Source organism: Chrysemys picta, unplaced genomic scaffold (assembly GCF_011386835.1).
Source record: "Chrysemys picta bellii isolate R12L10 unplaced genomic scaffold, ASM1138683v2 scaf1608, whole genome shotgun sequence".
Taxonomy (NCBI): Eukaryota; Metazoa; Chordata; order Testudines; family Emydidae; genus Chrysemys; species Chrysemys picta.
The window spans coordinates 1-13,997 of NW_027054314.1; the positions used below are offsets into that span (position 1 = coordinate 1).

The following is a 13,997-nucleotide window of genomic DNA, read 5'->3' on the forward strand; positions in this document are numbered from 1 at the left end:
GTGGGTGCTACGGAGCACACACATTCCATTCCTGGAAACAGACACCAATGCATTTTTCGTCACTGAGATGCCCACGTTGTTCATATGTATATTACAAATGGCTTTGTGAGTCATGATCAGATTCTGTCTCAAGCACTGCTGGTTTGGTGGCTGTGCAGTGAGGTGGGCCAGAATAGGTAACTTCTTGGTCAGAACATACCTCATAAACTCAAATACCTCATGGAACCAAATGCTGTAGGTGATAGAGCCGCCTTGCTGAATCCCAAGGAAGAGGAGAGGTACCACAAAGATTTTATCCCCAAGGAAGGGGGATCCCACATTTCAGTGCTGCAGCTCTGTACAGCTACCTCCATCCGAGCCTTGCAATGTCTCTGTCTCCTTGGGGTTCTCCATCTCATGTGTTACGTCCTTCTGGCTGAGGGGGACTCAATGGAATCCCCTTCAAAGCCCCTAGTCAAGCAGAGAGCCTCCCCATGTAAATGGAAGTTCCCCCCACCTGGAGCAATTCCAGCCATCTTGGGAGCCGCAGACCAGCACAGAGAATTGAGCCTGGGTCTCATTCCACATGGCAATGCAGGGCACCGGGCACCAGAGCACTGGCTTGGCCTCCCAAGAGTGAGGTGTGAATGTTCTGAGGTCTGTGCAGTAGAAGAGAAACTCCTCTGATCTGTTTACATTGGTTCTTGTCTAGGAGTCAATATGGGGTTTTTGGACCGTCTCTGCCAAAGACTGATTCAGACTATTGGTGAGTAGGAATTCTGCCCAGAAGCATCCCCCACGATACAGATTTACCCCAGTTCCTCTCTGATTCCTATTGCCCTTACATAGAATCAGTCCCATGACACCTCACCCCACCACTGCCCTTCTGAATTACAGGATGGACACCTTTCCGAATGGACAGGACAAATCTGGACTCCAGCCAGCCAGGCCCCACTGACTCTTCTGTCCCAGGTAGGAGTCAACAGCCTTTCGCTGTGACAAATCACCACATGTCTATTTCTGTCTCATCAGGAAGTTCCATCCCAGTGCACACGGGATCATTCAGTGCCTCAGTTTTCCTAGCTTCATAATGGGGCTAACAAGACTGACAATCTTCACTGGGGTCTGGAAGGTGTGGGTAATGTTTGTAAAGGGACTGGAAGAGGAAATGCCCAATCTCAATGTTAAGTAACATGACACTGTCTGGGCAGTGATTGGTGGAAATCCCTCGCCAGGGGTTCCATAAGGTGCAGACAGTTCCCACACAGTTGTATGTCCCTGTCGACCCCAGGGCATTCTATTAGTGACCATGATTGCGGGAAATTAACCCAGCATTTGCCTGTATCCACAGACACAGAGGAGCAGAAGGCGGCCCAAAAACAAGACCCGGCGCCACAAACCCTGGCTGCAGGAACGGGCAGCCACTGCAGCACTTTCTGTGCTGAACCTCCTGATCCAGGTAGGCCCATGCCCAGTATTGAGTGCCAGGAATAAAGCCGGGGAAAGTAGCCACAGTGACAGCCAAACCCCAGTGCTGAGAGGGCAAGAAGAGACTCCACCCAGGCTCTGTGCCCTGCTCTGCACATGCCCATAAGCCACTGCCCTCTGCTCCACCTTACACGCCAGCCTCCGTGCCATCCCAGGCTGGGCTAAAGCCCTGCTGCCATAGGGCAGCACTGGAATCATCACTGGGCAGCCTGGGTGCCAGTAAAGGGGGAACTGACCCACCAGGCAGCTCCCTCTACCAGCTCAGCTCCCCAGTGGCTCTTCATAAGAATATAAGAATGGCCATGCTGGGTCAGACCAATGGTCCATCTAGCCCGGTACCCTGTCTTCTGACAGTGGTCAATGCCAGGTGCTTCAGAGGAATGAACAGAACAGAGCAATTATCAAGGGATACATCATCCCCTGTCATCCAGTTCCAACTTCTGGCCATCAGAGGTTTAGGGACACCCAGAGCATGGGATTGCATCCCTGACCATCTTGGCTAATAGCCATTAATGGACCTATCCTCCTTGAATTTATCTAGTTCTTTTTAAACCCAATTATACTTTTGGCCTTCACAACATCCCCTGGCAATGAGTTCCACAGGTTGATTGTGCATTGTGTGAAGAAATACTTCCCTTTGTTTGTTTTAAATCCACTGCCTATTAATTTCATTGGCTGACCCCTGGTTCATGTGTTCTGTCAAGGGGTAAATAACACTTCCCTAGTCATTTTATGATATTATCGATCTTATTATCTATCCCTTTCCTAATGATTCCCAACATTCTGTTAGCTCTTTTGACTGCCGCTGCACATTGAGTGGATGTTTACGGAGAGCTATCCGCAATGACTCCAAGATCTCGTTCTTGAGTGGTAACAGCTAATTTAGACCCCGTCATTTTGTATGTGGGATTAGGTTTTCCAATGTGCATTACTTTGCACTCATCGACACTGAATTTCATCTGCCATTTTGTTGCCCAGTCATCCAGTTTAGTGAGATCTCTTTGTAACTCTTTCCAGTTTACCTGGGACTTAACAATGGTGAGTAATTTTGTATCATCCACCTATTTTGCCACCTCCTTATTTTACCCCTGAACAGCAAAGGCCCCAGTACAGATTTTTGGGGACCCCACTATTTACCTCCTTGTGAAAACCGAAAATGTATTCTTACCCTGTCTTTTAACCAGCTACAGTCCATGAGAGGACCTTCCCTCTAATCCCATGGCTGCTTACTTTGCTTAAGAGCAACCTTAGTTTCCTGCTGTTCATTTTAGGCACCAAGCAAAAGGCCTATTTGTCACCCAGGGGACAGCTCGCCCCAATCAGCGAGGAGGAGGAAACGCCAAGGAAGACCAGCGTGAGTGAGGAGAGAGCGGGAAATCCACAGCACACTGGGGAAGTGCCCATGGCACAGATGGTACAAGGTTCCCTCCATCACCAACTCAGCCTGGACTCCCGCCCCCTACTGCCTTTCCCACGACACACTGACCCTCTAAGACTCTGACTCCCTTTCCTCATCTCTTGCTCCCAGATTCACTGCCATTCTCTGGCCCTAGAGAACATGCTCTGACCCCCCCTTGCCAGGGCAGGTGTTCCAGACGGGAGGAGAGAGGCGACTCCATTCCCAGCACCTGCCCCTGCTTTCTTTCTTCTTTGCTGGCTGGTCAGCAATGGGCTGCATTAGGGAACCAGGGAGAGAAATAATCCTGAGCTTCACCTCTCCCCAGAGTGTCCCGCGCACTCACCTCTCCCTGGGCCCGGGGCAGGGTTAGCTGTTAGCCCAGCTACACCTGTGGAGAGCAAGGCTCTGGGAGGGGAAGTGGCTGGCCCAAGGCCAGAAAGCAGGAGTGTACATCCCTGGTACACTCTGGAAGTGACCATTGTAGGAGGTGAGCAGGCAGAGACAATGGGCCAGATCCTTGGCCCCTGGTAAGGCCGCATGAAGGGACATTAAGCTCTCCCTTCCAAGCTCCCGCGTGCTTTCCTCAGCCCAGCACGGGGGCAGGGAGGAGCCCTTGGATGCTGTCTCCCCATCCCTGACCTGTCTGCATGGGTCTCTAGACTGTCAGCCCTTCAGGACAGACATTGTCTCTGTCTGCGTTGTGCTGCACCCAGTGCAACAGGTCCTGATCCTGACTGGAGCCTCTGGGCGCTGCCATAACATCAGTAGTGATAAGTAATCAGGGCAGGCCCCGCTCTTCCAAACCGGGCCCCGCCATCCCTGCCATCCTCTCAGCACACACCACCCCAGCTGGCACCCGGTACAACTATCCTGTTGAACCAACCCTAAGTGATACTAGGCTAGTGCAAACCAAGGGGTCAAATGCCCCTCCCAGAGAAGGGAGAGCCCGGCACCAGCTGGAAGCTGTTCTCCACCAGGCCATAACTTTATTCCTTCCAAGTCTGGGTAGTGGTAACCCAGCTGCTGATGGAGACTCTACACATTGGGGCTTGTCTGCCTGACACGTCATCGCCATGCTCTGCGTCTTTTCTCTTGCACAGGGCCTTGCTTGCGTGAGGGACATGGATGAGGCTGCCCTGAGGAAGGACATTGGCACCCTCTTCCCAGCACTCCACTCCATGGTAAGAGATGCTGGGATCACTCAGGCAAAATCCCGGGGCCTGTTGGCTTAAACTGGGTAGGCTGTGGGAAGAGCTGTCCCTGCCTCATCCTGTTCCCATTGGGGGATGGATCCTAGAGAACTCTCCTTTGGTTTCTTTTCCTCCCACTCACCCCACCCCCTTTGACCGGGAACATCATCATCCCGCACCTTGTTCCAACGCTCCACATCTTTGGTTCCTGACCCGTCAAACTCTGCTTCTACATGAGCCATGGCCCCCGAAGCCTCGGCGTCACTCATAGACTGATCCAGCTTGCTGGCCTGTTCTTTAGATGGGAATTAGAATCTGCCTCTCCACCCTCACCCCTTCACTCTGCCATCCGAGGGCTTGGCCTGAGAGACACTTGATCTAGTTGGCCTTTGCTGGTGTTGCTTTCTTCCCCTAGGTGTGTCATCTCCCCAGAGAGGCCCTGGAGGAGCGGAGAGAGGCCCTGGACTCTCTGATCCATCTGGGTAAGAAACCCATTCACCTTTCCCAGAGAAGGAGATTTCCCAGAGCCTGCGGAATTTCAGAGCCCAGGCATAGAACTGTATTCCCTTCCCCTTTATGATTCACTCACCCCAGTCTGATTCACTCCTCTTCCTGCAGCTCGCTTGTTCCTGGTGGAGCTGCTTGTGTTCCTGTTCAGGAGGCTGAACAAGGACGAGGAAGAGGAGACCTGTGCCAGTCTCTTCATTCTGGACCGGATAGTCCAATCCAACAGTAAGTGACCCCACAGCGAGGCCTTGTCTTTTGATGTCTTATGGCCTCTTGTGCAGTTAGCAGCGCTTAGCACTGGGCCTCATTGGGGTCATTTATACCTGTCTGCAGTAGATAATCCAAGTCCTGCAGCCAGGGCCGTAGCAACAAAGAACGTGGCCCCCTCCGAACGGTGGCCCCCTCCGAACAGATGTCCGGGCGGAGCCCCTTACAATGCAGAAACTGGAATGTGGTATTTATTTTGCCACTTTTAGGGGCCCCCTTCCTTGCGGGGCCCCCTCCGGTCGGAGGGTACGGAGAGCGCTCGCTACGCCTCTGCCTGCAGCCCCTCAGCCGATGCTGCGGCAATGAGAGAGGACAGTCACTGCTGGAACTGCAAGCGTGGGCAGATGCAGCTGGTTACCCAGGGGGTAACCTGCCAGGAGGGTCATGTAGGGACATTGAGGTTGCTCTAAGGTTCCTGAGATCTCAGGTCCCTGCACACCCCAGTTTAACATCAACCCTGCCGAGCCGTGTGTCTGTGTCTCTTACAGTTTCCGAAATGACGCACAATACCGAGAAGCTGTTCATAGCCCTGGGGCCACTCCTGCAGAGCACAAGCATACGGGTGAGTCTGGAACCATGGCCAACGCGGCCAAAGCTAGTGAATGTCTGCCTGCCAGTGCAGAGCCTGCCGGGACCCTGTGCATCGAAACACATGACCCATCAGTGCTCCATAGTGTAGGGCAGAAGGTGGGGGAGAGAATCCCTGCAGGGCTCCGGCTGCATTGTCATCTCTGGGCTGCCTAGCAGTATTTCACCAAAGGATCCCAGCCTGGACTGGGAGGGGACAAGGTCCCTCCACACTGTGTGCAAATCATTTCTGTTTCTCTCTGGGTCTGGCAGGTCAGAGAAGCCCTTGCTTATTTTATAAGGACAATGGGGGCGCATGGGCTCTTGGAGAAATCTGCCTCAAGACCCTTAATTGACTTCTTGGTGCGTCAGTGCACCCTGACCCTCGACAGCACGGTAAGAATCTGCAGAGACCTTGGTGACGGGAGTCCGTGAACAGGGCAGAACATGGGGTCAAGGGATAGGGAAGGGGGGCAGCTGCAGATGGGGATGGGCAGGTGATGGGCAGCAAATAGGACTTGGGAAGCAGATGGAACTGGGGACGGCACCCTCCGTCTACTGATGGAAGATGATGACAAATAGAAGACAGTGTTTTTTCCTCCCAGCCCATTCTCTCTGATCCCTCTCCCAGTTGCTAACCGGGCTCTGTCCCTTGCGCAGGGAGGGCAGGACCCCTGGCTTCCTCCTTCTCTCGCCTCACTGTGATCATCCACCTTAGGAGACTAAGCCATGATGGATCTGGTTTTCACCAGGCAGAGGGGTGGAGCCTAGAACTGGCTCCACACAGACCCTGGGCTGGTTATGGCACAGTCACAGCCAGGGTTGCGCCTTTTCTCTTCAAGCCCCATTTTCACCCCCTGCCATGCCCACTAGAGTTACCGTGCCACGAAGCTCTCCACCGAATCTAAATCTCCCTGGTGTCTCCCTTACTTCTCACCATCAGGAGGAAGCAGACGGGAGGCGCACTATGGAGCTCGAGGTCCGCCAGCTCTGCTCCAGCACCCTGCAGTCCCTGGCTGACTCCCCCAGAATGGCCAATGTAAGTGACCCTGCCCCTCTCCATTGGACACAGGCCTCTCTGTCTGAGCTTTTCGATGAGACAGGCCCCAACCAGACTTATTTATCTGAGCCTCCCCGCTCCAGAACATCATGGGGTTGGTTAAAATGGACCCCGGATCCGAGCTAGACCTGGGTCTTTGGAAAAGGGAACACTCACCGGCTGAGTGCCCCTGCACGCCAGCGTTTGGTGTCAAAGGGGCTCTTCCGCTCGAGTATCCCCTGTGGTCAGTCATGCTGGTTCTGCAGCTTCCATAGCTCAGTCCCTCTTCATTGGTTCTTCTGTTAACTTTTCCCTGGCTGTTACAGGCTGGGGTCTATACAGCCCATCACATTCTTGTTTTGCAAAAGCCAACCCTAGCCCAGGAGTTCCTGCCTCTCACCCACACTACCCTGGTGCCTACAGGAGAGTCCACTGAGCTGGGAGACACTACATCCAAATCTCATCTCTGCTGACTATTGCTTAGGTTTCCACACACTGCACAGACCTGATTACTGACCCAGGCGTCAGAACGCAAGCCTAAGCAGTCAAGTATTAGCCAGCCCCCTCCACACACTGAACAAATTAACAGCGAGGTTGCGCACGGTCACTTCAGGCAGAGCTGAGACTAGAAGCCACATTTCTAATAAGGTAGACCCAAGTATTGTGCACTCAGCTACACTGTCTTTCAGATTGAGCATGCCCAATATATGTGCTTTAGTTACTACAGGTGGGGATAGACACCCGGGGATTCCTGATCTCCACTCTTCTACAGTCTAGCAAAGAGTTGTGTAACCCTCTGGCACAGTGTGTGTTAAGTCCCCCTCTTGTCCACACAGCAGACAGCAATTGCGTCTGTGCTTCAAGTGGCGCAGGTCTGTGTGGGGATGTGAAGGGCAGAGCTCAAACCTCCCTGAGCGCCTGTCATGGTTTCACTTGATAGTATTGGGTTTCCTAGTCTCCTCTTTAATTATCAAGCTGGTGTATTGCGCTCCCGCCGTGAGAACACAGCCTTTCCCAGTGGGACTGGAGTTAGGAAATACTGTGCTGTCAATGACGATGCAACACTCAACAAAAGGCGGGGGGTCAGTCATGTGTCACGTGATTTGGTGCTGGAGGCAGACACTGATAGGTGTGAAGGGGGAGGAAGTGGGGATCGCTGCATGGTTCAGGCTGGGTAGAGAGGTCTGGCTGGCGGTGGCGAGGCCAGGGGTCCTGTCTAGTGTAGGAAAGAGAGAGCTGGTGCAGGAAGAGGATATTTCCCTACTGAGATGGCTTTTCTCTGCTCTGCAGGTTTTATGGCCTGGGCTGCTCCTTCAACTGAGCCCAGCAGCCCATGGGCCAGCCCTGCCTCTCCTCCTGCAGACCTCGGTCGGGGTGGTAAAGAGGATGCAGGAGGAAGGCAGGCTGCCCTTGGCCAGGAGGTGCGGCAAGGCGAACAGAGGTGAGTCCCAGTATTTTATCCACCCGCTCTTAGTCCTTCTGTAGCGAGAGGCGTCTGCCCCCAGGTGGGGTGGGGATCAGCTCTTGGCTCTGGTTCCGGCTCACTGCAAGGACACAGCCAGCCGTCAAGGGCGCAGGCAGAGCTCAGAGCCGAATGCAAAAGATCCCTCCAGAGCCTGATGGGATGCCCCCCCTTTCTGTTCACAGGGTGTCGGTCAAGCCCCAAGTCCACTCTACCCCAGGAGCTGCTGGCTCGGCTGCTGGTGAGTAACCCGCAGCCAGGAGGTTCCTTATGCTCAGTGGGAAGGGGCCGCTCCTGGAGCTGGCATGCAGTGTGTGGTGGCTCTTCTCCCCGCAGCCCCCAGAGGAGCTGGCTCGTCACATTCCTCGCGTTCATTGCACATCAACCCAGCGCCTCTCGGCATTTAACAGAACCAGCGAGCTCTCTGAGCCAGCCACCTTCCTGGCTCCCCTGATCCTGGGGCTGGACCGGGTCCCCCAGCACCAGTTAGTGCAGCCCTCGGACGGCTCCAATAGAAGCCAGCTGGAATGAGCCCTTAGGGACTGTTGTGCAGGCCCCCTCCTGCCCCCGGCCTCCAGCATCCTCCCTTACCAAGGGGCAGCTGGGGATTTCATTTATGGCCCAGCTGCCTCTTTTGGGCTGCTTCAAGCTCCCTTTGTGCTGCTCTAACCTAGGCCAAGGATCTGGCCCAGCAGCTGCCTGACGGCCTCTGGATAATCCTGTCTCCCTTCATCTGAGCTAGAGCCAGCCCAGGAGTGAGAGGATGGAAGGAGCCAATAGCTGGTCCATGGAGTGTCCCTGATCAACTGAAATATCCATCTCAATCCTGTCCTGCTTGTCAGCTCCACCTCCCTGCTGTCTCCTTCCCTCCATCACTGAGCTCTCCCCCTGCACCTGTAGGGAGCTCCCTTCTCACACTGCCTCGCAAGGGAGGGGTACAGCCACCTCTGCCTCTTTGTCCGCCAGATGCTCGGTGCGTCTTCGTTTATGACGGTGCAGGTCAGAAGGGCAGCCATGTTCCTCCTCTTCGAGCTGATGAGCATGTTCCAGGCCGGGTCGGGCCGGTTCTGGAATAACTACAAGACGGAAATGCTCCTCTACGTGGAAGGTGAGGTGGGAGTGTCTCCCCTTGCAGAAGCAAAGGGAGGGGACACCGTGATGGTGGGCTCAGAGAGGGAGAGGCCAGGGCCTCCCTCTGAATCCAGCATAATATGATGCTGTGACCTTGGAATCAGAGAGGATCACGTCAGGATCATATCCCTTGGTTCATCTAGCCCAGCCCCCCATGCCTAGACAGGAAGGATCCTTTCCAGGACCGTATCTAACCTTCATTCGACATCTCACACCCTAGGGAAGGATCATGGCAAGCAGAACTCCTGGGTATTTCACCTCAAGGGGTTTGGGTCTGAGGAGCATTGTTGTCCATCAGCAATTTGCAAAGAGCCATGGGTCCCCTCGGGGCCCGTGAGTCGGCAGCTCCTCCCCACCCCCTGCCAAACAAGAGCCAAGTTGAAGGCTGCTCCTCAGTAGAAGGGTCTAAACACAAAGGAAACTGACCTGCCCATCTCTTCCAGATCACAAGACCTGCTTCTGCCAGAGGGAGTGGGAGCAGCAGCTGCTGCAGGTAAGGGTCAGAGAAATGGAGGGCTGGAAAGGAACTCAAGAGGTCATCTAGTCCAGCCCCCCCCACCCCCCACCCCCCACGCTGAGGCAGGATTAAGAGGCCCCTCAGCAGCACTACATTGTGGGACAGAGGAAGCGGCTGAGTCCAGCAGATGCAATTGGAGAAGCACCAGGGGCAGCTCACAAGGATTCACAAACATTAGGAGAGACGTGGGGGGTGACAGTGCACGCTCCCTCTTCCCCTCCCCTCCCAGCTGTGGTGGGTTCCTGGCTGGAGCTATTGAAAGGACCAGTTTCTTGGCCCCTCCCGGTTCTAACTGGCTCTTCTTTCCCTGGCAGTTCCTGGAAGACCTTCTCTTTTTCATCTCGGACCACACCTGGCTGGGTTGTTTCATCACTAGTATCAGGCGCCAGCTGGCCTACGGTGATAAGCGGCCCGGTGACAAGGTCAGTGACCTGGAAGGAATTGGGGTTCAGTGCCTAGTTCAGAACAGCAGTCGCTAACCAGGGGCAGCTTGGGGTCAGTGAAACAGACAACTATACCCAGTGGGCTCTGTGCATGCCCCAATGCATCCAGCATGATGGTGTCTCTTTCACAGAGCTTTCTCTACAAGTGCTGGGGCACCGTGATGATGCTTTTTCCAGCAGAGAGCATCAAGCCCCAGCTATGGCTTCTGGTGGAGATGGTCGATTTCCGAGAAGAAGAGGAAAGAGAGGTGAGGTCTTTGCTCCTCCACTGTCAAGTGATCCCTCATTCTTTGTCAATCCCCTGATGCTACATGTGTATGTTCTGCCTTGGACAAGGTCCAGTGGATTGAAAAGATCTTCCTTATACCCATGCCCATGGCAATGACTTTGAAAGCCCATCTTGGCCCCTTGGCTTGTTGCTCAGCATTCCCAACCTCCATCTTTCTGTCTCTCAGGGATTCGCCCGAGCGCTTGGGCTGTGTGCCAGGCAACAGCTAGACGAGATTTTCGCCATCCTGGAGCACTGGGAAGAGTTTGTCAGCAGGGTGCAGCTCCAGCCTTCTGCCGGTGGCTCTCTGGAGGTACGGTCCCAAGTAGCATCTCTGTTCTTTCAGCCATCCCTTCACCAGCCTTTGCAGGTAAAGGGACCTGCCAGGGAGGACCCTGCTTCCCAGAAGCCTGTTCAGCGAAGAGCTGAATTTCCAAGCAGTGGCTCAGCCTCCGTGCAGGGAGCCCTTTCCTTACTCCTCCGTGGAGTTGCAATCACAGCACAATGGGGTGGATCCAGGGGGGAAGGTGGGTCCTGTTGTCTAAGCTCTCCAGGGTATCTCCTGGGGAGCTCAGACATGCTCCATGCAGCCCCATAAACAAGGCTCAGAGAGGGCCCAAAAGACACTGCCAAGCCATCAGCTCCAGCTGACACATTTCTAGCAGAACAGACCCTTGGTCTTCCCCTGAACTGGGCTATTTCACAGACCTTCCTGGCAGACTCACCAGGGCTGGCATGTCTGACATTAACCTGCATCCCCCCTTCCCCCGCACCACCACCACCACCTCCCCAGTAACTCTCTGGGCCAGTGCAATCCACTGTAGTCCCAGTGACATCTCTGGAGCTAGGCTGAATTAAAGCAGCTGCTAGTGCGTCCCCTTCGGCTGCCGGGTCACCTCAACCACCCAATCCTGGGGAGCCGGGAAGGGCCTCGGAGTCCAGGCAATTCAGCTCAGCAGAGTAGCCTTTGGTTGCTAAGCCGGCTGGGTGAAAAATCCTCCCCTGGCCCCATTTGTAAGTTAGGAGCAGCTGGAGGCCATCCCTTCTCCTCCCTCTTTCCTTTGCAATTCTCAGGAGCCAGCTTCCATCGAGCAGCTGAGAAGCCTCCTGCTCCTCACCTATGGGCACGTGGTCCACTCAGGCCCCACGGATCTCATCCTAGAGACCATAGGCTTCAATATCCTGGCTCCCATGCGACAACATTATTTTCTGAGCCCACACGTAAGTCAGAGCCCTCCCCTGACCGCCCACACAGCACCTACCCGGGCTATGCACAGCAGCACAGAGCTATGTCTTTGCATAAACTCAGCTCAGAGGGCTGGCCCTTTGCCCCAGGAGGGACAGGAGACATGGGAACAGCACCATTCTCTGTGACTGCCCCATCTCAGTTAGCTTCTCTGATTCCAGGCCCATAGAAGCTAATGGAAGGACTCCTATCTGGGCCTTGTTAGAGTGTAACTGAGCATCACTTGGTGCTATTGTCCCAGAGACGACTGTACCCTGTTTGGTACCTCTAGGCTTGTGCTGCACTCACGGATCAGAAGATAAAGATTTAGGGCCTTTTTCCCCACACACTGCCGTCAATGGTGTAGCTGGACACAAAAGGCGCACAGGGGGATTCAGGCCCCTAGCCCGGTTGACAGGCTCTGGTGCTGAAGGGGGATTTTTGAGATAACTCTAGGATGTTTTCTTGCCATTGGAGGTTTGAGGCCAACGTTCAGTCCTACGCTGGTTACGATGCCCCTATGCGCGTCCCAGCGAAAAGGAGAGGGGATGCTACTTTGGTTTAACTGAATGTTCTCTTTGGAGAACAGATGCCTTGGTAGGGAGAGCCCAGCCAACTGCAGAGAGCAGCAGATTCCTGTCCCAGATCGGACAATTACGACCTGATTGTCAGGGGAGCTGAGCAGTCCCAGGGCCCACTGACAGCTCTGGGAACTGCAAATGCTCAGCACCTCTGGGAATCAGCCCATTCCTTGCATTCATCTCCAGAGATATTCCCCTAGGCCAGGGGTTCTCAAACTGGGGGTCGGGACCCCTCCGGGGGTCACGAGGTCATTACATGGGGGGGTCGCAAGTTGTTAACCTCCACCTCAAACCCCAATTGCCTCCAGCACTTATAATGGTGTTAAATATATTAGAGAGGGTGTTTAATTTATTAGGGGGGTCACACCCAGAGGCTTGCTATGTGAAAGGGGTCATCAGTAAAAATAGTTGGAGACCCACAGCCCTAGGGAATGCAAAGATGTTCCACTCGGCAAGCCAGGTCCTTTCCCTTAGGGCATGAAGGCAATCCCGCCTAGGACAGCAGCTCCCTTGTAGAGACTCGCCCTGTAGCCTTGTGTCTCAGCTCTCTATTGCCTGTGGCTGTTTCCTCATTGTTCTCTCCCCATCCTGCCTGTGAGCCCAGGATCCACTGGTGAGATCTGCTTTTCTGAGAAGCCTCGCGCTGGTGGGTCAAGCTGTCACCCAAGTGAGCAGGATTCCCTTGGTGAGCCAGGACACATACACCGTGCTGTCCCCCCTGCTGGTGAGTGAGCACGCTTGGGTCCTGGGAGGGGTCCCTAGGGCAGATGCACGTGCCACAGTCTCTAGCGTTTAAAGGCCATGTGCTGTGTTTGCGACCCGGTGCCCAGGGTTCTACATTGTGCACTGCAAACCCAGTGCTGATGCCAAATTCTTCTGGTGCGATTCCAGCCCAAGGAATTAAATGACACTATTTTCCATTAGCGGATTCATGCTGCTTACACCTGGGACCATTCCCCATCCCACTTCTCAGGGATCTGCCTGGCAGCCAGAAAGCGCCCTGGGGATTAACTCCAAGGGTTTTCACTCTGGGACATGATCCTGAGGAGTTAACAGGCGCAGCCCTCCCTTGGTTTGCAGGAAAATATTTGACCTCAGCTGTTCAGGACTCTAATGCTCCCCGTCACAAAATCGCCTCTGCCCAGATCCCCCTTCCCTGCTCCGTGGCAGATGCTGAAGTTTCCAGATGTGCCGTCAGGAATGGTGAAATAGGGGCTCTGGTGAATGTCTCCTGCATTCTGGCCACATGGCCCCTCCCAGGCCTGCTTCCCAGCTCCGTGCCCCAGTGCACTGCACGCTGGGGCTGAGGGTCGGTGGGGGCGTCAAACTGCGTTTGGAGATTCCAGATCTTGCTGAGGAACCGGGCTCCCCCAAATTCTTTTACCTTTGACTCTCTGCTTTGTGCTGCAGGAGATGCTCAGAGGCAAGGACCGGGCCCGGCTGCAGAGCCCCGATCACCAGCATGCCCTGCTGGCCATCTCATACATAGGGTACGTCCATGGGGCCTGACTCAGCTGCGGAGCCCAGCAGCCGGGGAGGGGCAGATGGAGGGAGAGGAAGTGGGGGAGGGAGGAGCTGCAATAAGAACCGGAGGATATTTCTCCCTGGTGGCTCACTAACGGGCCATACCCTCCTCGGCCTCCGGGTCTCTTTATCCAGCCCCCATCTCTGGGTCTTGCCTGGGAAGAGGGAGCCCCTCCCGTCAACATGAAGTGCTGTGAATGGGTGCAGCCGCAGAGCAGGGCCCAGGATCAGCCCCGGAGAGCAGCTTCCCCAGCAGAGCCCCTGCCGGGCCCAGGGGGCAAAGGCATCTCCAGACAGGACCATTCCCTAGGCGGTGGCTCTGCTGGAGATGCCCCCTGGAGCTCTGCTGCTAAGGGCGGGAGCTGTCCCTTGAGCCATCAAACTCAACCTGACTCATGCCAGGACCTGTC

General features: G+C 54.8%; 2 protein-coding genes across 2 annotated transcripts; both read left to right on the forward strand.

The window, feature by feature from the left end:
• The first annotated feature begins 2,771 nt into the window (after window positions 1–2,771).
• LOC135980017 (maestro heat-like repeat-containing protein family member 1) lies at window positions 2,772–5,832 on the forward strand. Its single transcript, XM_065580112.1, has 6 exons — window positions 2,772–2,821; window positions 3,967–4,047; window positions 4,472–4,538; window positions 4,675–4,788; window positions 5,319–5,392; window positions 5,671–5,832. The coding sequence occupies exons 2-6, from the start codon at window positions 3,988–3,990 to the stop codon at window positions 5,830–5,832; spliced, it is 477 nt and encodes a 158-aa protein (XP_065436184.1). The 5' UTR covers window positions 2,772–2,821; window positions 3,967–3,987.
• A 393-nt stretch (window positions 5,833–6,225) lies between these two features.
• LOC135980018 (maestro heat-like repeat-containing protein family member 1) lies at window positions 6,226–10,050 on the forward strand. The gene is made up of 6 exons (XM_065580113.1): window positions 6,226–6,436; window positions 7,727–7,877; window positions 8,084–8,139; window positions 8,865–9,006; window positions 9,473–9,522; window positions 9,861–10,050. The coding sequence occupies exons 1-6, from the start codon at window positions 6,260–6,262 to the stop codon at window positions 10,023–10,025; spliced, it is 741 nt and encodes a 246-aa protein (XP_065436185.1). The 5' UTR covers window positions 6,226–6,259; the 3' UTR covers window positions 10,026–10,050.
• The last annotated feature ends 3,947 nt before the right edge of the window (window positions 10,051–13,997 follow it).

Excerpts from the sequence above, each read along its gene's own strand:
- LOC135980018 (XM_065580113.1), top strand. The coding sequence starts at position 6,260 with ATGCCCACTAGAGTTACCGTGCCACGAAGCTCTCCACCGAATCTAAAT. Across the intron at positions 7,878-8,083 it reads GTGCGGCAAGGCGAACAGAG|GGTGTCGGTCAAGCCCCAAG; the intron begins GTGAGTCCCAGT and ends TTCTGTTCACAG. Across the intron at positions 9,523-9,860 it reads GGGAGCAGCAGCTGCTGCAG|TTCCTGGAAGACCTTCTCTT; the intron begins GTAAGGGTCAGA and ends TTTCCCTGGCAG.
- LOC135980017 (XM_065580112.1), top strand. The coding sequence starts at position 3,988 with ATGGATGAGGCTGCCCTGAGGAAGGACATTGGCACCCTCTTCCCAGCA. Across the intron at positions 4,789-5,318 it reads CCGGATAGTCCAATCCAACA|TTTCCGAAATGACGCACAAT; the intron begins GTAAGTGACCCC and ends TGTCTCTTACAG. Across the intron at positions 5,393-5,670 it reads TGCAGAGCACAAGCATACGG|GTCAGAGAAGCCCTTGCTTA; the intron begins GTGAGTCTGGAA and ends TGGGTCTGGCAG.